This window comes from Monodelphis domestica, chromosome 5 (genome assembly GCF_027887165.1).
Source record: "Monodelphis domestica isolate mMonDom1 chromosome 5, mMonDom1.pri, whole genome shotgun sequence".
Classification (NCBI taxonomy): Eukaryota; Metazoa; Chordata; class Mammalia; order Didelphimorphia; family Didelphidae; genus Monodelphis; species Monodelphis domestica.
Window position 1 is genome coordinate 14,758,535 of NC_077231.1, and position 22,583 is coordinate 14,781,117.

At 35.9% G+C, this 22,583-nt stretch overlaps 1 protein-coding gene and 1 long non-coding RNA gene across 17 annotated transcripts in view; one reads left to right on the forward strand and one right to left on the reverse strand.

Annotated features, from left to right (window-relative positions):
• PPFIBP1 (PPFIA binding protein 1) overlaps positions 1 to 22,583 on the forward strand; it is a 238,084-nt gene that overhangs the window by 199,541 nt on the left and 15,960 nt on the right. For 12 of the 16 annotated variants that reach the window (XM_001363771.4, XM_056797652.1, XM_007502869.3 and 9 more), the window contains 11 exons: positions 6,498 to 6,613; positions 7,551 to 7,607; positions 10,467 to 10,527; positions 10,878 to 10,907; positions 12,321 to 12,492; positions 14,142 to 14,174; positions 18,037 to 18,187; positions 18,578 to 18,706; positions 20,080 to 20,230; positions 21,523 to 21,634; positions 21,782 to 21,870. In XM_001363771.4, the coding sequence (XP_001363808.1) occupies positions 6,498 to 6,613; positions 7,551 to 7,607; positions 10,467 to 10,527; positions 10,878 to 10,907; positions 12,321 to 12,492; positions 14,142 to 14,174; positions 18,037 to 18,187; positions 18,578 to 18,706; positions 20,080 to 20,230; positions 21,523 to 21,634; positions 21,782 to 21,870 (1,101 nt within the window). The remainder of the gene's footprint in view (positions 1 to 6,497; positions 6,614 to 7,550; positions 7,608 to 10,466; positions 10,528 to 10,877; positions 10,908 to 12,320; positions 12,493 to 14,141; positions 14,175 to 18,036; positions 18,188 to 18,577; positions 18,707 to 20,079; positions 20,231 to 21,522; positions 21,635 to 21,781; positions 21,871 to 22,583) is intronic. The other 4 variants (XM_016425613.2, XM_056797654.1, XM_016425612.2 and 1 more) reach the window with 1 other exon arrangement.
• Positions 17,601 to 20,212, reverse strand: LOC130454301 (uncharacterized). The gene is made up of 2 exons (XR_008911965.1): positions 20,073 to 20,212; positions 17,601 to 19,211 (listed from the first exon to the last, which is right to left on the reverse strand). It is a non-coding gene; the product is annotated as an uncharacterized LOC130454301 (long non-coding RNA).

Below are 22,583 nucleotides of genomic sequence, written 5' to 3' on the forward strand. Positions count from 1 at the left end.
TGCTTATATGGTTCTCAAGTTCCTTCTGCCTCCTTCCCCACTTCTGGTCTCCTGGCTTTCCAATCTTCTACCTATAATTCCTTTTTCAAAAAGTTGTATTTGGGATGTGAGGGTGGCAAACCAACTCCTTCCCCAATTACCCTTGTCTCAAAGAGAAGTTAGTTTAGAACATTTTTCTCAAATTTCAGAGGTTAAGGCAACATCAAGGATAGTGGAAAGAGCATTGGCTTTGAATCAGAAGACTTGGCACTTGTCCTTTGCAACCCTGACTTAGTCACTTAACTTCCCTGGGACTCAGTTACCTTATCTGTAAAATGAGAAGTTTGGGCTTGCTAACCTGAGGCCTATAGCTGGGATTCTAGGACTTAAATAAGAGACATGATTCCTGTTTCAGGTCAATTGCTGACTTGCTTTGTGATCTTAGATACCTCAACTGATTTTTCCAAAAAAAAATTTTTCTTTCTATGCTCCTTAACAACTGAGGACATTTGGAAGATTAATTTGTTAAAATAAAGCAAAATGGAGGAGCTAGTAAAATGCCTGGTTATGGATCCCAAGGATGAAACAAAGACCAACAATGTAACACACAGGAGGGACTTTATTAAACAAACTTCAGTTTGGGCTCAGCACTCTAAAAATGGCTGGAGCCCCGAGTCTGGGGTTTACAGACTTTTTATACACTTTTGTGGTAGGGGGAGTGCATAGGAATTCCTGGGGTGAGGGGAGTGAACAGGAACTCCTGGGGTTAGGGGTCAGGGAGGGGAAAGAAGGGGTTTGGGAGCTGAATCTTCATTAGGTAACTTAGTAAATAGAGTACCAGGACCAGAATCAGGAAGATCTTGGTTCAAATCTGGTTTTAGACACTTCCTATCTGTGTGACCCTGTTAACCCAATTTGCCTAGTTTTTGCTCTCATGTTTTAGAGCCCTTTCTGGGACAGAAAGTAAGCATTTTAAAATAAAATAAAGAAAAACAACTTTAAGCATCTTGGCTACATAGATGCTATGTAAATATATAATTTTGTAAAATATTTACTCGAATAACTTTAGTGGTTCTTCTGCCACTATATAGGAATGAGGTAAATTCTATGAGTAAATTGCTCCTACTGCTACAATTGATGGAGAAATCCTCAGGGATTTTTCAGATAGCCATGGAAAACAATTCCTTCTCATTCTTCTCTTCCTTAGTCATCTCCTTTTCCTTCTCCTAAAAGAAATGTATTCAAGTAAGATAAAAATTGCATTTCTTTCTCAAAATTGACATGGTACAAAGAGGAGACTTTTACAAATCTGCAACCTAAATGTATAGTTGTGGTTTTTTTATATTGGGAGGGGAATTGTTTTGTTTTTTGTAACATCTCTAAGACAGAAAAGTGGTAAGGGCTAGGAAATCACAGTTAAGTGACGTGCTGGGGGTTACACAGCTAGAAAGTACCTGAGGCCAGATTTGAAGCCAGATCTTCCCAACTTCAGATCTAGTACTCTAGCTGCCCCCAAGTAGAAGAGTTTTTAAAAATAGTTAAGTCAGAGGAAAATTGTTCACCCGTCACATTCCATGAAATCATATTAAAATGAAAAATTGACTGTACATTTTATTTGACAGTGTTAATAGTGTTGTTGTTAGCACAAAGTATATCTAAATTATTTCTTTCATTTACCTATTTCGTTGAAGTTATTTTGTGGATTGGTAATTGGAGAAATTAATGCATAGAGAGCTAAAGTGACTTTACTGGAGACCTGCTGTGAATTAACGGTAGAAACAAAAGTGAGAATGCATTTCTCATCTGTTTAAACCCATTTTCAAGATTATTGTCCCTCTAAAAACTCAGGTCAGGTTCCATCTCCTGCAGGAAATATTCTCAGATAAACCAGATATATTTCTTATTACTCATTTTCTGTGGCAAATATTCCTGTTTCCAAAAAAATTAAACTATAGGCTAATGAGCTTAATTCTGATCCTGAAGAGCTAATGCTTGCTCCACACTTGTTTTTCAGTTTTCTTTTACTTCTCAAGGACTCTTGTACTATTTACCAAAAATCAATTGTTAATGTACTCAGGAATAATGTTTATATATTTATCAGCCAGAAGGAGCGATACATCTCTCACACAAATATTTGTAGTATAAAATGGCTTCTAACTTATCAGCTTATTCAGCATTCACATTAAAGAGGATACAAACCCACAACGTACCACTCTCTGGATAGTATTCCCAAATGCTTTATAATACTGTATTAAAATTTTAGTGGTGAAAACTTAGGAACATGGCCTCAACATTAAACAATGTTATGAACATTTCAACTATAAAATGTAAAACAGAACTTACTGCTATTAATCTAGTTGACATTAGTCCCACTAAATGTATCTCAAAATTATCTACATGGAATTAGACTTTCTTTTGCAAATCTATGGCATTATGCCAATATTTTTGAAAATCATTAGAAATTTTTTCAGTATCTTGGAGAAGAGTTGTCTGGATTTCTAAAATTAACTAATTACAGGCCAGCTGAGTCCCTGAACTAAATTCAGAGTCAAAGAACCATGACTTAGGCAGTTATAGGACAAAATCAACTAACTATAAGTAGGATCAATAAAAAAATTATATAGAATGAATTTAACCCCCTCAGAAACAAACATTTATTAAGTACAGCTGTGCACTGTGCTAAGCTATTTAAGTCCACGTCATATGAAGATCAATGAAAGGAACTAGCAAATATTTAGTCTGGAGAATGGACTCAAAGAAGACAAGATGGTTGTCTTCAAGTATTTGAAAGGAGAGCTATTGTGTAATGAAGTGTGCCTTCAGAGGCCAGAACCAGGAATAATTGGTAGAACTTGCAAAGAGGTAGATTTAGTTAAGCTCAATGTCCGGAAAAATTTGCTATGGATTAAATGTAATGATCTGCCTTATAAGGTGTGAATTTCTCTTCTCAGAACTCTTTAAACAGAGGCTAGATGTCCTTTTGTCAGGTACGTTATCCCAGAGATTTGTTTTCCCTATCATTTGTATGGGATTGCTGCTGATGGTTCCCTTACAACTCTCAAATTCTGTGAGTCCTTTGGCCACAGATGGAATAGAAAAAATATTATATACATAATTATATATCATAATATAGAATATTATGAAGCCTCTTTTACAATTTCTGATGGAATCTACGGATCCACCTTTTTTGTAGCCACAGGATTCCACGGTTTACATGTAATTATTGGATCAACATTTTGTTTGTCTACTTCGACAATTCTACTTCCACTTTACTTCTACACACCATTTTGGTTTTGAAGCAGCAGCTTGATACTGACATTTTGTAGATGTTGTATGATTATTCCTCTATGTATCTATCTACTGATGAGGTTCCTATTTTTCTAGTATAATTAGTACTACTGATTTCTAATCATTAAGTTCTGGGTAATGCCAGAGAAAAATAATTAACCTTATAATTACTTTACTAGTAAACTCCCTTCTAGCGACTGTTGTAATCATTATTGCTTTCTGACTTCCCCAACTATATTTATATCTAGAAAAATCGAGCCCATATGAGTGTGGCTTTGTTCCACTAGGTTCAGCACGCCTTCCATTTTCAATGAAATTCTTTCTAGTAGCAATTACATTTCTTCTTTTTGATCTAGAAATTGCCCTATTGCTACCCCTACCATGAGCTATTCAATTACCAAACCCATTTATTATACTAGCACTATCTTATTGTCTAATCATTCTATTAACAGCTGGTCTAGCTTACGAATGATTACAAAAAGGCCTAGAATGGGCCGAATAGGTATTTAATCTAATTAAGATATTTGATTTCGACTCAACTAATCATGGTTTTAATCCATGACTACCTCATAGAACAAATTAATTTAAACATAATTATAGCCTTTACTATTGCACTCATAGGAGTTCTAATTTATCACTCACATTTAATATCTACTTTATTATGTCTAGAAGGAATGATATTATCACTATTTATCCTTATAGTTCTATTAATTTCTCACTCCCACATATTCTCCACCTCAATAACACCATTAATCCTACTAGTATTCTCTGCTTGTGAGGCAGGAGTTGGTTTAGCTTTACTAGTAACCATTTCGTACACTTATGGTAATAATTATGTTCAAAATCTAAATCTCCTACAATGCTAAAAATTTTAATGCCAACTATTATGTTAATTCCACTAACTTGATTCTCAAAAAAATCTTGACTATGAATTAATACAACTTCATATAACCTTATTATTGCCATCACCAGTCTATTAATGTTATATCATAGTATAGATATAGGTTACAATTTTAATAGTTCCTTTTCTATAGACACTTTATCAGGCCCTTTACTAATTCTATCCTGCTGATTACTTCCCCTGATAATTATAGCAAGCCAAAATCATCTAAACAAAGAATCACTTCTACGAAAAAAATTATATATTACTTTATTAGTTATTCTTCAACTATCTTTAATTATGGCTTTTACCTCATCAGAATTAATTATATTTTACATTTTATTTGAAACAACTCTAATCCCAACCCTAATTATTATCACTCGCTGAGGTAATCAAAATGAATGACTGAACGCAGGACTTTATTTTTTATTTTATACATTAGCAGGATCACTTCTACTTTTAGTAGCTCTACTAAACTTAAACTATAGCCTAGGATCAATACACATACTAACAAACCTCCTACTAGAATACTCAACTTCCAATACACTGATATGATACACATGCGTGATCGCTTTTATAGTTAAAATACCACTATATGGGTTATACCTATGACTCCCTAAAGCACATGTAGAAGCCCCTGTTGCAGGGTCTATAGTTCTAGCAGCAATTTTACTAAAATTAGGTGGTTACGGCATTATATGAATTACAACATTCATTGAACCAATCACTATTCAATTATCCTACCCGTTCATTATCTTGTCTCTGTGAGGAATGATTATAACAAGTTCAATCTGCCTACGCCAAACAGACCTAAAATCATTAATTGCATATTCATCAGTTAGCCATATAGGACTAGTTACTCTCAGTTTTATAGGCGCTACTGTACTAATAATTGCTCACGGCCTAACATCTTCAATGTTATTCTGCTTAGCTAACACTAACTACGAGCGAATTCACAGTCGCACTATAATTCTAGCATGAGGGTTACAGATAATTTTACCACTTATATGTACATGATGATTATTAGCTAGCCTAGCCAACCTAGCCCTACCACCATCAACTAATCTACTAGGAGAGCTTATAGTTATTATATCATCATTCTCATGATCAAATTGATCTATCTTATTATTAGGTTTAAACACAGTCATTACAGCCCTATATACACTGTATATATTAATTACCTCACAACGAGGTAAATTCACACACCACTTAACTCCTATACACCCAACAATAACACGGGAGCACATGCTGATAACTCTTCACATCCTCCCACTTCTACTTATTTCATTAAACCCAAAATATATCCTAGGTATCACATTTTGCAAATATAGTTTAACAAAAACATTAGATTGTGAATCTAAACATAGAAGTTTAAACCTTCTTATATGCTGAGAAAGACTCAAGAACTGCTAACTCTTGTACCCCGTACCTAACAGTATGGCTTTCTTACTTTTAAAGGATAAAAGCTATCCGTTGGTCTTAGGAACCAAAAACTTTGGTGCAACTCCAAATAAAAGTAATTAATTTCATTTTAAACTCAATAATTTTATTATCTATTATTATATTAGTCTTATCTCTATTATATAATATATTAATACCCCACAAAACAATACACCTTCCAACTTATTGTAAAAATATAATTATACTAGCTTTTATAACAAGCCTACCGCCTATATTTATCTTCATTTTATATGGGCAAGAATCCATTATTACAAACTGACATTGATTCTCAATTACCACATTTAATATTTCAATAAGCTTTAAATTAGACTTCTTCTCAATTGTTTTCATCCCAATTGCCCTGTATGTAACTTGATCAATCTTAGAATTCTCCTTATGATACATACACTCTGATGTGTCTATTCATAAATTCTTCAAATAGTTAGTATCTTTCCTCTTAACAATAATTATTTTAGTATCAGCCAACAATTTATTCCAACTATTTATTGGATGAGAAGGTGTTGGAATTATATCATTCCTACTGATTGGATGATGGTATGGACGCACAGATGCTAACACCACAGCCTTACAGGCCATCATCTACAATCGTATTCGAGATATTGGCTTTATACTTACAATAACATGACTTATGCTAAATAATAACTCCTGAGAACTACAAAACATCTTCTCCACTGACATAAATTACATTGCACTTCTAGGTCTCATTATTGCCGCAACTGGAAAATCCGCCCAATTTGGTCTTCACCCATGACTTCCTTCAGCAATAGAAGGCCCAACTCCTGTATCAGCCCTGTATTATGCCCTTATTTGACTTATTTTTTCCATTAATATTGACTACTATATTTTTATTTACATTTTTCTTTTTCTTTTTTTTATGATTCTATTACAGCTCCATATGAGTGTCTTGCAAGTTTCACTGCCTTCCTTTTCACCAACATCCAAAGACTTGGAGACAACCGACAAGTCAAAATCTCCACCCAAATCAGAGACTTCAGCTGATGTGAAGTATGTCACTTTTAAGTATACTTTAGATCATGAGTCTATTAGTATGGTGATAGACTGGCTCATACAAAGTTTGGGTTTCATTTTTAAAGTCTGAGAGATACAGATGAGATTACTTTGTAACATGTCTCAAGCAAAGTGATTTAAAACAATTAAAGGTAATTTAAAAGTTAGTTTTTTGTTACAAGTAACACTATGTAGGAATAGAAATATAAATTAATATATCACGATATCATATAATTAATTTTCCTTTAAAAAGATGTAAATATTATTAGTATTTAAGCTGTCTGCAAAAATGCCACAGTTAAGTGGTGTTAGAGAATTCTTCAGCCCCAAGATCCCAAGATCCTCCTACAGAATAATTCCTCTTCCCTTGTTCAATTTGATCAATAAGTCCAGAGGGAAGTCTAGAATATAAAATGTTCGATTAGCAACAGCCTTAGGTAAAAGTTACAGGCTATAAAAGGAGCCTGCCTATCAGGTGGGCCTGCCAGGTTACTTTCCTTATTTGGGAGGCTGAGTAATAGGAATAGGATGCCAAATGATTCGGAGGATGGAGAATGAGAATGACCCAGCCTCTCAGGAGTTGCCAAAGATCAGGTTTATTCTGGTGGGAATGTTTCTCTGAAGTTAAGACCATAAGACCTTCTTGGTCAGACCTCATTAATCCCTTCAGAATATCTAGTTGGAATGATTGAGACCTCCTCAAAGACAGAACCAGTGAGTTTATCCTGTTGTTGAATAACAAACATCAGAGGGTCTGTGTGCTTACAATACCCTGTACCTTCATTTCTTTTACCTCAAAGGTTACTTTTTCTGTGGGGAAAATCTTTCTCCTAAATTCAAAACATAGGTTTTATTCATTTCCTCCACAGTGGGATCTAATTTGTGATCAGAGTCAAAAGATTTATTGTAATCTATATAACCTTTTGCCTTTCAGTGATGGAAAAGCAATTCTTGATGTTGATTTAGAAATACAACTTTGTGATAATCTGTTGTAAGTAATATCTTGAATTAATTCTTCTTCTTTTAAAAACCTTACCTTCTATCTTAGAATCAATAATACTGAGTATTGCTTCTAAAGCAGAAAATCAATAAGGGTTAGGCAATTGGGGTTAAGTGATTTGCTCAGGCCTACACAGCTAAGGAGTGTCTGAGACAATATTTGAAAACAGGACCTCCCATCTCTAGGCCTAATGCTCTTTCCATAGAGCCACCTAGCTACCCCTCAATTCTTCTTTATTAAAAGAAAACATATTTTCTTCTCAAATTCGATGTGACCAACTTTAATACAAATAAGAACTTGACATAATTGTGAATGTTGTTGGGGTTTTTTTTTTACCAAATAAGATGATATTCCCCAGAAGGGCTGTAGTTTGTTGGTGTTTTTTTTTTTAAGTAGGCTTGATTATAAGGGACAAATACTTCCTCTTATGCCATTGCCACTTGCTGAGCCACCCAAATGAAAATATCCATTTGAGACACAGTGTGATATAATTTCATTTTATCTAAATTTTAATCATGTATTTAGTGGAAGAATGCCAAAACTGTAATGATAATTTAAAAGTCTAAATCCTTTTTAAATAAAGATTTGTTAAGTGGATGTTTTTCTCCAAAGGTAGAAGGGGTGAGCCCTTTCAGTTGTCACATAAGGTGATCCATTCATGAGCTACCCAGTCATAGAAAATGTGATGCACTGTTCTCAGTGTCTTCTACCATTGACTTTCTAAGTAACATATTTATCCCAGTCCTTAGTTACATTAGGTATTGGTATAGGGCTTCTCCAAATCTGCACACTAGTTTTGTTGCAATTTATGAGGGAAAAAGGTATTGTAATATCCTACCCCAATTCCCTACCAGATAGCTATGGGCTGGTAAAGTGATGGTCTAATAGGGGCTATGTTTCCCCCATCTTCCAAGCCTTCTTTTTCCTACAACAGTAGATACTGTTACTAGATACCTAATCTTGACCAGACCTCTCCCTCCCATTTCCCACTCCCCCTTCTGCCCTGCATCTCTGGGTATTTCTCTCTAGTTATATTAGACCTTCTTGATGGAGCTTGAGGTCTCTCATTAACCCTGTCAGAATATGCCATGGATCTCCAAGATAGTGGAGACCTTCTTGAAGATATAATCCACAGGGTTATCTTGTTGTTGAAGACTGTTTGGGAGTCTGTCTATTTCTACAACCCAGTAGTTCAGTGCTTCCTTCCTCCCTAACTTCTTTCCAGTCTGCCTTCTTAGTGCACACTTTGATCAGAATAGTTTTCACCCCTTTTGTGGACATCTGGACACTTAATTATTCCCCCATCATCATGACAGGAGGCTACTTTAAAATGGTTTAGTTTATTTGGAAAATGCTGGACTCAGATAGAAAACCTTGATTCTTCTAAACCTGGCTCTGCCACTTACACACTTTATGATAATGGTCATAAGTTATTTTTTTTCTTTAAGTTTGTTTCCCTTTATGTACAATGAAGATAAAGATATCTACCCATATGCCTCAAGGGATATTGTTTCTATAACTACAAACACATACATTCCTCTGACATCAACTATTTCTTTGAAAATGTGACATTAGGTGAAACATGACAGAATTTGATTTCCTTAGGAATGGTGTTAGGGCAAAAATGGAAAGCTAACAACATGGCCAAGGTAACTAGGGCTCAGTTTTTGGTGTTATGATTGTTTTGCCTCTTTTTGTATCAATGATTAATTGGGGAAACATCACATTTGGAATTTATAACATAAATGTTTTTCAAAATGAATCCATTCCTTTATTGAATTTAACATAGTATTATTAGTAATAGCTCACTTATAACATTTCATAGTTTTCAAATTACTTTGTAAAGTGAAGGGATTTGAGTAAATGAAATAATATAATTCAGACATTAATGAACTATCTTCTATCAATTAATAAACATTTATTGAACACCTACTATGTACCAAGATAAGCATGGTACTAAGCTCTGGGTATACAAAAAGGGGCAAAAATAGTCTCCCTGTTCACAGTCTAATGAGGGAGACAATATACAAACAAATGTATACAAAGCTAGTTATATACAGGACAAATAGGAGATAATTCACAGAGGGAAGGCACTAGAATTAAAAGGAGCGGGAAAAGGCTTTTTGTGGAAGATGAAATTTTAGTTGGGAGTTAGAGGAAGCCACAAAAGGTAGCAGGTAGAGATGAAGGAGAACATTCCAGGCATGGAAATGTCCAGAGCCAAGAGATGGAGGAGACCAGTGTTAATGGATCTATGAGGACATGATGGGGAATAAGACATAAGACCAGGTGGGTAAGGTGGAGCTAGGTTAGAGCATTTTGAATTTCTTTGGAGGTGCTAGGGAGCCACAGGAATTTATTGAGTGATGGCATGATCAGATGCATGGCCTTTAGGAAAATCCCTTTGGTGGCTGAATGCAAGATGAATTGGAATATGGGAGAGACTTGAGGCAGGTAGATCCACTAGCAGGCCTTTGTGTCAGGGCATGAGGTAATTATGGCCTGTACCATGGTGTGAGCAATGTCAGAGAAGAGAAGGGGGCAGGTTTAAGATGGTGTCAGGGGAAATGGACAAGTCTCAGCAACAAACTGGATGGGAAGGGCTGGGGAGAGATAATGAAAAAATTGAAGATAACATCTAGATTGTGAACCTGAGAGCCTAGGAGGATGGGGCTGCTCTCTTTAGTAACAGGGAGAGCAGGGACAGTTTAGGGGGAATTATGTTCATAATAAATTCCCAACCTTAGGATTTTTCTAGCCCAAATGCAGTTTTAAGGGTTTTTATTTTCTCCTCAACATGTTTTATATGAGAAGAGAAAAAGATGTTTTTTTTATTATTGTTATTTTTAGATCTTCAACTTTGCAAAAATCCAGCAGCCTGGGCAATTTGAAGAATGAAGTATCTGATGTGGTAGGTTCTTGAGGAATTTCTCTTATTATTCTGACAAAAGAAATATTTTTCCTATTTTCGGAGCGAAAACTACAAAGGAGTGTCTTTATTGTGACTAATTCTCTACCTTGTGCCTGAGTTAATGAGAACCATTAGCAAGTAGGAATGTGGGAAATCATTCATTATTTGGAAGGCTTTCATACCCATTGAAGGGAATGTTATTACAGTGTATCTTCCAGGCATGTCATTAGAGACTGTGCTAAAATTTTGTTGAAAGGTATAACTTTTATAAGTGGCATTCCATACAATGAATGCTACAAATTGCATACGATTTCTTTCTTTTCTAATACTCTGTTTTCCTCTCCATACAGGAAAAGGAGCCTCTTCAGAAACCTCCAGAGGTGATTTTATGCCTGACTTAGTATAACTGATAACAGAAAAATAAAGTAGCGGTGGGGATATATGATCTTGTCCTTGAACTGTTTTAAATATCATCACGGAAACCAAACATGCAGTTGTCACATCGTGTTTACAGTCAGCATAATTGGACTTCCTTGTGGAGATGACACGACCCTACCCCCTTTTCCCTATTCCCTTTCCCCCCATCTCTACCGGCTCCTCTAGGACCATCTTCAATCCTTGTGTCCTTTGCCTGATTTCCCTGATAGTAATCCTTGGCATTTGTTATTGTTTTACAAGAAAATTTTTTTATGGTTATAAGATAAGGCTTAGCAACCTTCCTAGAGGCTTCCGTCTCCTGGGAGTGGAAGTGGGAGGGTGAAACAAGTCCCTTTTAGCCTTCGGTGGGAATGGCAGTGGAAAAAATTTTTGAGGCAACTGGATAGGGAAAGCTTAGGCTTAGCCGAGGTTGGTATTTAGGATGCTATAGGTCTTAAATTGACTTCCAAGTCATATAAGAAAGATTAAATATGTTTAGCATAATTTCAATTTTAGGCGTATTTTATTGTATTCTAATTATTTGAAACTTAATCATCTATATGTGGTATTTGCCAGGAATATAAATTAAAGGATCTCATTTCAAAACTCTACAGGAGTTGTCGGTGTCTATAGACTATTGACCAAAATCTTTGTGATAAATGAAATGAAATTTTGGTTTTGAGATACAAAACTATTGCACTTGCCTTAAAAATAATTTTAATTACATTAATATAGCCAAGATTCCACACTAATGTGGTATATCTTTTCTAAAAGAAGCAATATGAGCTTTAAATTCAAATCCAAATGTGTCCTAGAGTGCTTTAGGTTGTAAAAAATTCTCCTTGTTAAGATGTTTTTATTAAAAGAATTACCCACTATTCTCTGCAGAATATCCCCAGGGAGGTAATATGCTGTACCTTCAGTATGTTCTCTTATAGCCTTGCTGTGTATGTAGTTAAAGTTCAAAGGGAAGATGAAATTTTGTGAGACATTCATGAGGTCAAATCCAACTTTGATAGGGCAGCCTATCCTTTGTCTTTTTGGCTTAGAATTGTTACTAAGATAGAAAGTAAGGGGTTTTTTGTTTGTTTTTTTAAAGAAGGAATTTTCTGACCAGAAGTACTAGATACCAGAGAAATCAGAGGTCCAGATCCCATCTCTTCCCAATTAAAAAGACTTTGCCAAAATATTTTTAAACTCTGCATATGATAATTAGAGATCTTAGCAAAAGTAATAACCCACCTGTATTCTGGGGTCTAACAAAAGTAGAATTTTTGTTTCTTAACTGGCTTTCAGAATTCTTTTTACTAAATATCTTAGCAATATATTTGACATTCCACATTAATGAGTTTGAATTTTCTTTCTTATTTCCTTAGACAGTGCCTCCTGTGCAAATGAGCAAATTTGGAAGCCTCCCTCCCAAAGTCCAAGGACCTGTCCCTTTGGCAGATGACAATGCCTTTGGCACTCGGAAAGCCCGCTCCTCTTTTGGACGGGGCTTTTTTAAGATTAAAAACAACAAGAGGACAGCAAGCGCACCAAACCTGGGTACGTAGGGACAAATACATACTTGTTCCTCTCCCCACTTTGCATCCAAATTTTACGGTACAGATAGAGGAATGTGGTGTGTGTAGTTGACCCAAGCAGACCTATTGATATTTATCTTGTTTCTTGGAGTCTTTATTACCTTATATTGTTGTCTTCTAGAATTTTTTTAAAAGTTCTATTGATATCTCTTGCTTCTTAATTTAATCACAGTCCATTCCAATTGTACCCAACAATCCAGCCCAGAGACTCTTTCATTAAAACAAAGCTAAAAGAAAATGGTTCAGACAAGCCAACAAAAACATCCACCATGACTGGGAGCACATTTTGCACTAACAGTCACCCACCTCTTCAAGGAATGAAAAGAGGGATATTTTTTCACCTTTCCTCCAGGGCCAAGCCTGGTCATTATAATTAAATAATTTTTTGTTCGTTTCATTTTTTTCCCCATTTACATTGTTGTAGTAATTATATATTTTTCCTGGTTTTCTTGATTCTGCCTATTTAACTCTTAGCATGTCTTCTCATGTTCCTCTGAATGTTTCATATTCATCATTTCTTATATATTCTGTAATAATATTCTGTGACATTCATTTGCCAAAGTTTGTTTTAATGGATGTTAATAGTTTTTTGCTACTACAAAAAAAAAAGTGGTTACTATAAATATTTTGATCTGTGGAGGATTTTTCAATAGATATAAAAATATATATATATACATATAAGAGGCATACAAAGTGGGTAAATAAATGGCAAAGTGGTTAGAGCACTGGAACTAGAGTCAGAAAGATGCAGATTCCTGAGTTCAAATCTAGCTTCACATGTTTACCTGGGCAAGTCACTTAACTCTGCTTGCTTCAGTTTCCTCATCTAAAATATGAGCCAGAGAATGAAATGGCTAACCCATTCTATATCTTTGCTAAGAAAATCCCAAATGGTATCACAAAGATATAGACATAAATAAAAATGACTGAATAACAGCAATCAACAACGGCATACATGTATACGTAAAGATTGTTATCTATTCTATATCATATAATATATGTGGTATATATGATATATATGGTTTTGTGTATGTGTGTATATAAGGGTGTATGTGTATGTACACTTATATTTATATATCAGCCTTTTGGAATATAGATCTAACTATTCTTCCAAATTTTTAAAGATTTTTTTTAAAGTTGTAAATCAGTGAGTATTTAAAGATGCAATTAGTCCAAAAAAAAAGAACAAAAGGAGAAGTGAGTGTTTCAAACAAATGAGATGTTAGTCTGCCAACCTATGCTGAAAAACAAAGGATCGCTCTTTTAAATTTTCTATGGAGAGATATTATGACAAATCGATGGCCTTTTAACTTCCTTCTGGGTGATTGAAGCTTTTGAGATCAAATAGAAGAGCCCCAGGGACTTTTTCTATGTTCTCATGATCCATTTCCCATCTGTTCTGTCCACGTTGATCATCTTAACTAAAGCTTCGTACAGCATCAATGCCACATGGAGGGTGGGGAGAGAGAGCGGGTATGCTTTGACTGTACCCTTCTTCCCCTGGGAGGAATGTTGCTGGGAGGAGTTTTGATTTGTATTTTATTTTGTTATTCCTCGTGCTCTCTGCCATGGGGCTGCGTGTGATTTTATGCATTGTTGGGATATCTGAAGATCGTAGCCGAAGTGCAAGTGCACCCACGTTAGGTATCGTACTCCTGCATGCCAGCACCGTGCCTTTCAATGTAGCTAACCTCTGATTCTGGCCTGTGCAATTGCTAGAAAGTAGGCTGGCAGTCATCAGAACATGAGATTCTTCACGCTGAGATTTTTGTTTCTACCCATTTCTCTAACCAGAGCTCCCCAGCCTACCCTTCTGTTCCATTATAACCCATACTAATTAGAATCTCTCGTGAGTGTGCCTGTGATCACTTAGGAGCCCAGGGTTTTTCTCCCAAAGTGGGCAAGGGCGGGGGGGCGGGGGGGGGGCAGGGATGTGGATCCGGTAGACTTTTCCAGCTTTTTCTCCATGCTTTCTCCATCTTGGGGACTTAGATGTAATTATCCATTCATTCTTGTCCCCCAAAATACCCTCCTTTATGTAAGAGCTATTAGAAAAGAAGACACTTGTTACAGTTACTCATTCCATTTAATGAGAAGAGAAACTATTTAACTATTAAACATTGCCTTCCTGGCCCTGTGATCTCTTCCATAGGTGTTTGACTTTTACTGTGAACTGAAGAGAAAGGTCTTTGCCAAACTCCACGGCTGACACTTTTTTTTAAATTTTTCTCAGAAGATCTTTTAGGGCATTCATTACTGAAGTACTTTTAAAGGGGTTTTGGAGAAAGCTAGTGAGATGAATAATCAGTTTACTTCAGTGACAGAAGAGATCCAAAAGCAAACACTTTTTTTTTCTATCACAAAAGGAAGTAGAATTGGTGAGGGAAGCCAGAGGACTTCCTTGACTCTTAAGTAGCAAGCCACTACAAAAAGAAAAATGAAGAAGCCAAACAGAATAGAAGTGCTACCTTGGAGGGGGACAAAAGGATTGTGTTCCAGGAGTACCCCTTACCTAGTTTAATTGCAGAGGAGGACCTAATTGCTTTCTTTGTGTTTTTTCCCCTCAAGATATCCCCATTTTTATTTATCCAAATCTCTGTATAAACATACATACTCCAGAGAAATCAAGTAATCTATCTTGCTCTGGTTTGTTTGTTTGTTTGTTTTTGTTTTATAAGTAACCAGAATGAGCACTGTTGTGTGTTTGGGTGAGTATGGGTATGGGGCACCAACCCAAGCCCTTTTGCCGTCTATTTCAAATGTCTTTGCCCCTTCCTTTAGAATACATTCTGTTTTTGCTGAGAGGTATATGCTGCTTATCCATAACCTTGCCTTCACAACTTTGCTTCAATAGGAAATGCAATTTCTCTGATCTTATTCAAACATCTATATCATCACTATGTTTTCTGTATAATATTTTCTTTCCATTGTAAAATGTAAAATATTACATTGAAATAGCCACACTCCTTATGTTCATGAAGAGGAAATTTTGTTCTACTGGAAGGCCATTGGGAATGAAGAGAAAAGTATTTGGGGGCAGCTGGGTGGATGGAGAGCCAGGCAGTCCTGGGTTCAAATGTGGCCTCAGATACTTCCAAGCTGTGTGACCCTAGGCAAGTCACTTGACCCCCATTGCCTAGCCCTTACTGCTCTTGTGCCTTAGAATCAATAAGATTCTAAGGTGGAAGGTGAGAGAGAGAGAGAGAGAGAGAGAGAGAGAGAGAGAGAGAGAGAGAGAGAGAGAGAGAGAGAGAGAATGCAAAATCCCTCAGATTTTTAGATTTATCTCATATTATTATTGTAGTGCATTTATGGGTTTTTGAAGAGACAGAAGAAGCAGCAGGAAGGAGTGGTTTTCCTCAGGCACATGTACATGTCCACCTTTCAGATTAATCCTTTATCAAAGGAGAGATTTTTCTTTCATAGTCCATTTCAAGGAAAGCAGAGAAATGACTATTTGTAGAATTTTAAAGCCTAAAGAAACCTTAGGCATTATGTAATTATGAGTCAGAGATGCATGAGGAGAAATTGTTTTTAAAATTAGACACCTAATTTACTGACAGTTTTCTAGTGAAAAAATCAGATATAATTGCACCCCCCCCCCAAATCTGTCAGATAATTGCAATGATCTTTTCCTGAAGCATAAGAGTGGGATAAAGGAAAAATTACTTTTTTCATAATAAAACAGTATTTTTTAGAGGCAACTTAATTTACATTTATTGAGTGGCTGTTACATGCAAGCTACAGTGGTAGGTGATCACATAGAGTAACAGATAGATGGAAAAGGACATAATTCCTGCTCTGAACGTACTTGGTCTAGTAGAGGAGAATAATATTAGAGGAGAAATAAATATTAGAGAATAATAATAGAAGAGAAATAAATGATTTGGCAGCTAGGTTTCATAGTAGATAGATTGCCAGGTCCGAGTTTTAAAATATACTTCAGAAATTTACTAGTTAGGTGACCTTGAACAAGTCACTTAACTATTGTTTATCTCAGTGGCCTCTTCTGTAAAATTAGAATAATAAAGATGCCTTCCTTCTCCCCCAAAGTTGCAGTGAGGGTCAAATCAGATAATAATTGTAAAGTACCTAGTACATATAAGCACTATATAAGTATCATTATGCTGATGCTAAATACCAGTTTGTGATAAATACCATCAGAGGGGTACAAACAAAGTGCTACTGTAATTGAGGAAATTCTAATTGAAGGAATCAACTTTTGGAAAAGGTAGAATTTGAGCTTGGGCATTATATGGTAGTAGATGAGATGCCAGGCAACATATATGGAGTCAGAAAAATTATGACTCTAAGAAAGTTCAAGACATGTTCAGGAAATTGTGATTCGTTTGAGTAGTGTACATATGTTAGGTGGTTAAGAGGAGATTAAATCCGACAGTGTAGTTTGTGGTCACGAATGCCAAATTAAGGAATTCATGCTTTCTGTGGGAGGCAATCAGGAACAGCAGGCTTTGGCATAATGAGGGCTCTGCCCTAGAAAAATAAGCTGCTGGCCTTGGGAGATCAATTTAGGAGTTATTTCAGTCATTAAGGAAAGAGAAGAAAGACCTAGAATGAGGGTAGTGGCAGTGACAGTGTTCTGGAAATGATGAATTGGATATATTTCAGACCTAACATTAGGAGGATTTTGTGACTGATAAAGAGCATGTTTTGAGGGAGGGACAATGAATGAGCACATGGGACATTTGTTCTTGAAGGGTCATGGGAGATGGAAGTGCCAACCACTAGGAGAAAACTGAAAAGAGGGTAGGAGCTGAGGTAGCGAGATATGAACCTCATCACAGAGTTAATAGTTGATGCCATAGAAAAAGATGAGATCACGAAAGGAGAGAATGGAGAAAGCAAAAAGAAACTCAGGACTGATCTTTAGGGAATGGCCCACATTTAAGTGGCAGGAGAAGCCAGGGTGGTCCAAGAGAAAAGGATCATTTCACCATGAATGATTTTTGAAAGTAATTAAATGTTTCAGAGAAGAAAAACACCTGGAAAAAGATGTAGAAAAAGATTTTTAAATTAAAGGAAATCATTCATGATCTTCAAGAGAACAGATAGGTTTATTATTTTTTTTTAATTTAAAAAAAATTTTCCCATGGTTGTGTGATTCTTGTTGTCTTCTTCCCCTCTTCCCTACCCCCCTCCTGGAGTTGACAAGCAATTTCACAGGGTTATACATATATAACAGATAGATTTAAGATATGCCATCAACTCTGCTCCTCCCTAAAAAAAGAAAAACAAAAAACTAACTTCTGTCATCTAGGATTTCTAAGATATTTTCATTTTTTAAGCTAATTCACTGTTCAGGTAGTTGATTCTGGATAAGAACTCAAATTCTTGGTTCATTTTTTGGTAGCTACAGTATAGTAACTTAAGGAAGATGTCAGCAGGAAAAATGGTTATATGTTCCTGAAATGAAATAAAATTATTGTTTGAATTTCTTTGATAATTCTAAATTCAATGAGTCTTTTTTGTTTTGCTCTTGAAATAGCTGAAACCGAAAAGGAAACTGCTGAGGACCCAGCTTTGGCTGGCTTATCTTCCCTAGGAAAGGATGCAGAGTGCACCAGTCCCTTCCAGATATCTCCACCTTCTCTAGACTCCAAAAAGAAATCCAGGGGTATCATGAAATTGTTTGGAAAGTAAGTGAAAGAGGGAAATTTAGGACTCTTCATGACTAGCTCCAGCTTCACATTTCTTTACTTCTCCCAAATAGCCGGGAAAATATCCTACATATAGTAAAGACTCAACATATATATATATTTGTCTTTTGACTAAGAAAGCTATAAATGGACATTTAGCTGAAATAGGCCAGATTGAGGTGCCACCTTAGGGCACTTTGCAGCATATGGAAGAGAAGCATAAAGCTCAACCCATTTACCCTCACGGGCAGCCAGATTTCTAAATCAATGGATAAAGGAGGGAGGAAGCATCAAAGGTATAGATTAATTGAACATTTTCCTCTCTAGATCTGTAAGCTAAAAGGTCTCCAGATATTTTCCATTGTTGTATCTGTTTTGTCAATTATTCAGACTCAGAAGGAGCCAATCCACCACTTTCAATCCAGATGATATGTCTGAGACCGAGTTCAAAAGAGGGGGAACAAGAGCAACTGCTGGTCCTCGTCTGGGTTGGTCTAGAGACCTTGGGCAGTCTAACAGGTAATGATAGCAAAATGAGCCAGCAGAAATGGTGCTTTCCAGTCCATTCATGGGCAGCTAGGTGGTATGGTGTATTGAGGTCTGAGACAAGAAGGCTCAAGTTCAAATGCAATCTAAGATACTGTGTGACACTGGGCAAGTCACTGTTTCCTCAATTTCCTCATCTATAAAAGGGAGAAATGATAGCACCTACTCTTGGCATTGTTCTAAGATGCAAATAAAATAATTATAAGCTGCTTATTACAGTGCTGAGCACGTCACAAGCACCATGTAAATATTGGTGATGACGAAGACATTGTAAGTGAACAGATTTTTTAATTCAACAGCTCACTGAAGTGGGTGGTGAAACATCCATTCTTATATGCATCATCTTTTGCTTATTTCTCTTTGAAGCAGAAGGTAAAGCAATTGTGAGGTAGTCCAGGGACTCAAGCTGCCATGATCAGTGGCCCAACTATTGGAATGCCTCATTATATGTCTTTTATGGCACGTTAGCTACCGAAGCCTGTGAAAACAGAAGGATTGAAAGCTTTTTAGGATTTCCTAAACTTCTTAATAAATAATTCTGCATCTTCTGACACAGAATTTTTTAAGGCCAAACAGTTTCTCATATTCACTCAGGGCTCTTTCTTAGACTCTTAATTGTTTTATTGCAAAGAGAAGAGTTAAGTTAGCAAAAATGTCTGGTCCAACATGTGACTTTTAACAGTGGCAAAGGACTAGAAACAGAGCAGTTGCCTCTTGTAGTCTTTGCCATATTTTTTTTCCTCTACTTAGCAGAGAATCTTTTTGGGTTACAAAGAGTTATTATGGAATGCAAATGTACCAAAGAAAGAAAGTCATCTCTAGACTTAAAAAAAACACACTATTTGTACATTTAAATCTATTAAGCAAAAATTAAAATACTCTCCTTTTACTGTTCCTTTAGTTGCTAAATTTTTTTTATTTAGTTGTTATTTTTACAATGCAATTTAGTTGTTAAATTTCTGAAGAAAAATTATGAGTGCTAAAGTTATCACAATTGGATTTAGGTGTATTTCAGTCTGAGGGATTGTTTCTCTTACTAAAACTCACACAAGAAATGGGAAGAATTTAAGAAAATATTACCCATTTGGTTGATTGCTTTTTCAAATCATACCTTTGACTGAATCACATCAAAACTGTCATTTTAATCTATACTGCTTCAGATTTAAATGATCAGTGTGCCCCTAATCAGCAACTTTTAATTCCACTGGTCCACTTCCTTCCCAGATGAAGAATTACATATTATTCTTTGCATGACTAAATTGGAGGAGTCATTAAAGGGATGTCAGATGATCACCAAAGTTATTGTTCAGTGTTTTGAATTTGTAATATTTTCATTTACCTGTTAGTGACTTGGATATGCCATTTGCCAAATGGACAAAAGAGCAGGTTTGCAACTGGCTTCTGGACCAAGGATTAGGTTCCTACATGAATTCTGGCAAACACTGGATTGCATCTGGACAAACACTTTTGCAGGCTTCTCAGCAAGATCTAGAAAAGGTGACAATTTTTGGTTTGTTTTATTTTGTTTACCTAAATTATTCTTTGAAACCATAAACATTTTCTTTACGAACAGAGATAATAAAAGGGGGGAAACCTAAAGTTTCGGAGTAAGTCTGTGTGTCATGTTCCATATCCATCTCACATCAAAGGATTTAGTCTCTTTGATGGTAAAGACTCAGATCTTAATGGTTTGATAGGGACCAACCAGACCAGTGAGGGCATTAAATGTAAATTATGGCATGACCATAATAATATATAATTACATAATAATATTACAGTCTCACGATTGTAGCTCCTTTCACCCCAACCCCCAGTCATCCTACCTCTCCTCTAGTCAAAGCTAAACTCCACCTTGAAAAAAAAAGAAATATGATGCGAATATCATGTAAAGGAAGCACAGTTAAGGCATGAGACTTCCAAGGTTTTGCATTGCAAACAGCTTCAGGAAAAGAAGTGTTGAGCTAAATGTTTATCAAACCACCAGGTTAAAGTAAGCATCAGATAATTACTTTCACAAATAGTTACAAAGAAGAGAATAAAGAATCTTGAAGTGATATCAAACATCATAAACAGAAAGCTGTAAATTATATTCATAGAAATCTTTACTTTTGAGTATATTTCTGAGTTGCTAAATTTACCATCTATTTTCTAGGACTTTTCTAAAGAGGAAACAGTATGATTAACATGTACAAGTTATAAGTAATTATGCATCACATAAACATTGTTTTCCTCAGTTTACTTCAGATTTGCACCGTTAAAGTCCTCTGTGTGGTATAAGGGTGATCCTGAATTCTTGAAGACTGCCAGTAAAATGCAAACCTGGAAAATTTTTTTCTATATACTCAGTGTCGGTGCCTGTGATTGTTGTGCCTCTGTGATTGTCAGGTGCTGAATTTTTTGATCAGAATAACTCAGAAAATCATCTCCCAAGGCCCAGAAAAGTTGTCATTTGCATGGGTGAAAGGAGTGCCCTTAACAACGAATTCATAGATTGAAAGGCTTTCTTTCCCCAGTAGTAATATTTTGAATAAAATAATGAGAGGAATTCCTATTACAGATGCTATACCTACTAATACTAATCCTGGTGGGTGCAGCTTAACAAAATATCTTTCTGAGGGCTGAGCTGCATGTTCTAATCAGCCTGCAAGATTGAGTTACTCCTCTGATTCTCTGTAGGCGTGAGATTTTGAAAACTTCACTTGGGAGAAAACGAATTTTGATTCTTTGTCAAAGATATCCGATTCTTGCTACCAGGACTGTAAAGGAAATTCATTTGTTTATTCTTCCAGGAACTGGGAATTAAACATTCACTTCATCGAAAGAAGCTTCAGCTAGCTCTACAAGCCCTGGGATCTGAAGAGGAGACTAATCATGGAAAGCTGGATTTCAACTGGGTTACCAGTAAGATTTTATGATTCTCATAAAAGTTCCTACTGATTTTGTATCTTGACTTTCAGAAAAGTAGAACTTGTTATACAAATCCTCAATAAGTATTCCTTACAGTTTTGTGAGAATGAACTAATAATAGTATTGGTTTTTTTGCTTTAGGGTGGTTGGATGACATCGGCCTTCCCCAATATAAAACTCAGTTTGATGAAGGAAGGGTGGATGGTCGGATGCTACATTATATGACTGTTGTAAGTAATTCATATCTGGCTTTACGTTAACATAGTTTGGATTCTTTATGGCTATCAAGCTTAGAAAGAAAATCTCTTCTGAGCTTTTCCAGGTAGAGAAGACACCTCTTTAGACTTTGGTGTCAGGAGTGTGGTAAGAATGTCATGTAAAGAGAGTATACTGGCGCCCAACTGAAGCATGATACTCTTGAGATTCGATATTGTAAACAACTTCAGAGAAACAAGTGTCAAGCTAAATACTCAACCACTAATTTGAAATAAGAATCAGAGAATTAATTTCATAAACATTTAAAAAACAGAGAAGAATTGTAAAGTGGTAGGAAACATCTTTTTTTTTCAAAACTCTTACTTTCTGTCTTATTAACAATTCTAAGACAAAAGGAGCAAGGGCTAGGCAAATGGAGTTAAGTGACTTGCTAAGTTAAGTCACCCAGCTAAGAAATGTCTGAGGCCAGATTTGATTCCATGTCCTCTCAACTCCAGGCCTGGCACTTTATTCATTGTGCCACCTACCTGCCCATAGCAAACATCTTTAGCAGAAAATTGTACTCTCATACAATTGTACAAGTGTACAATTGTACACTCATAGAAATCTTTCTTTTTTGGCATGTTTCTACACAGCCAAATTTATCATCTATTTTTTAAGATTTATGAATAGAAAACATTATGATTAACACTGACAAAAGTATCAGCAATTATCCAATCACAAGAAT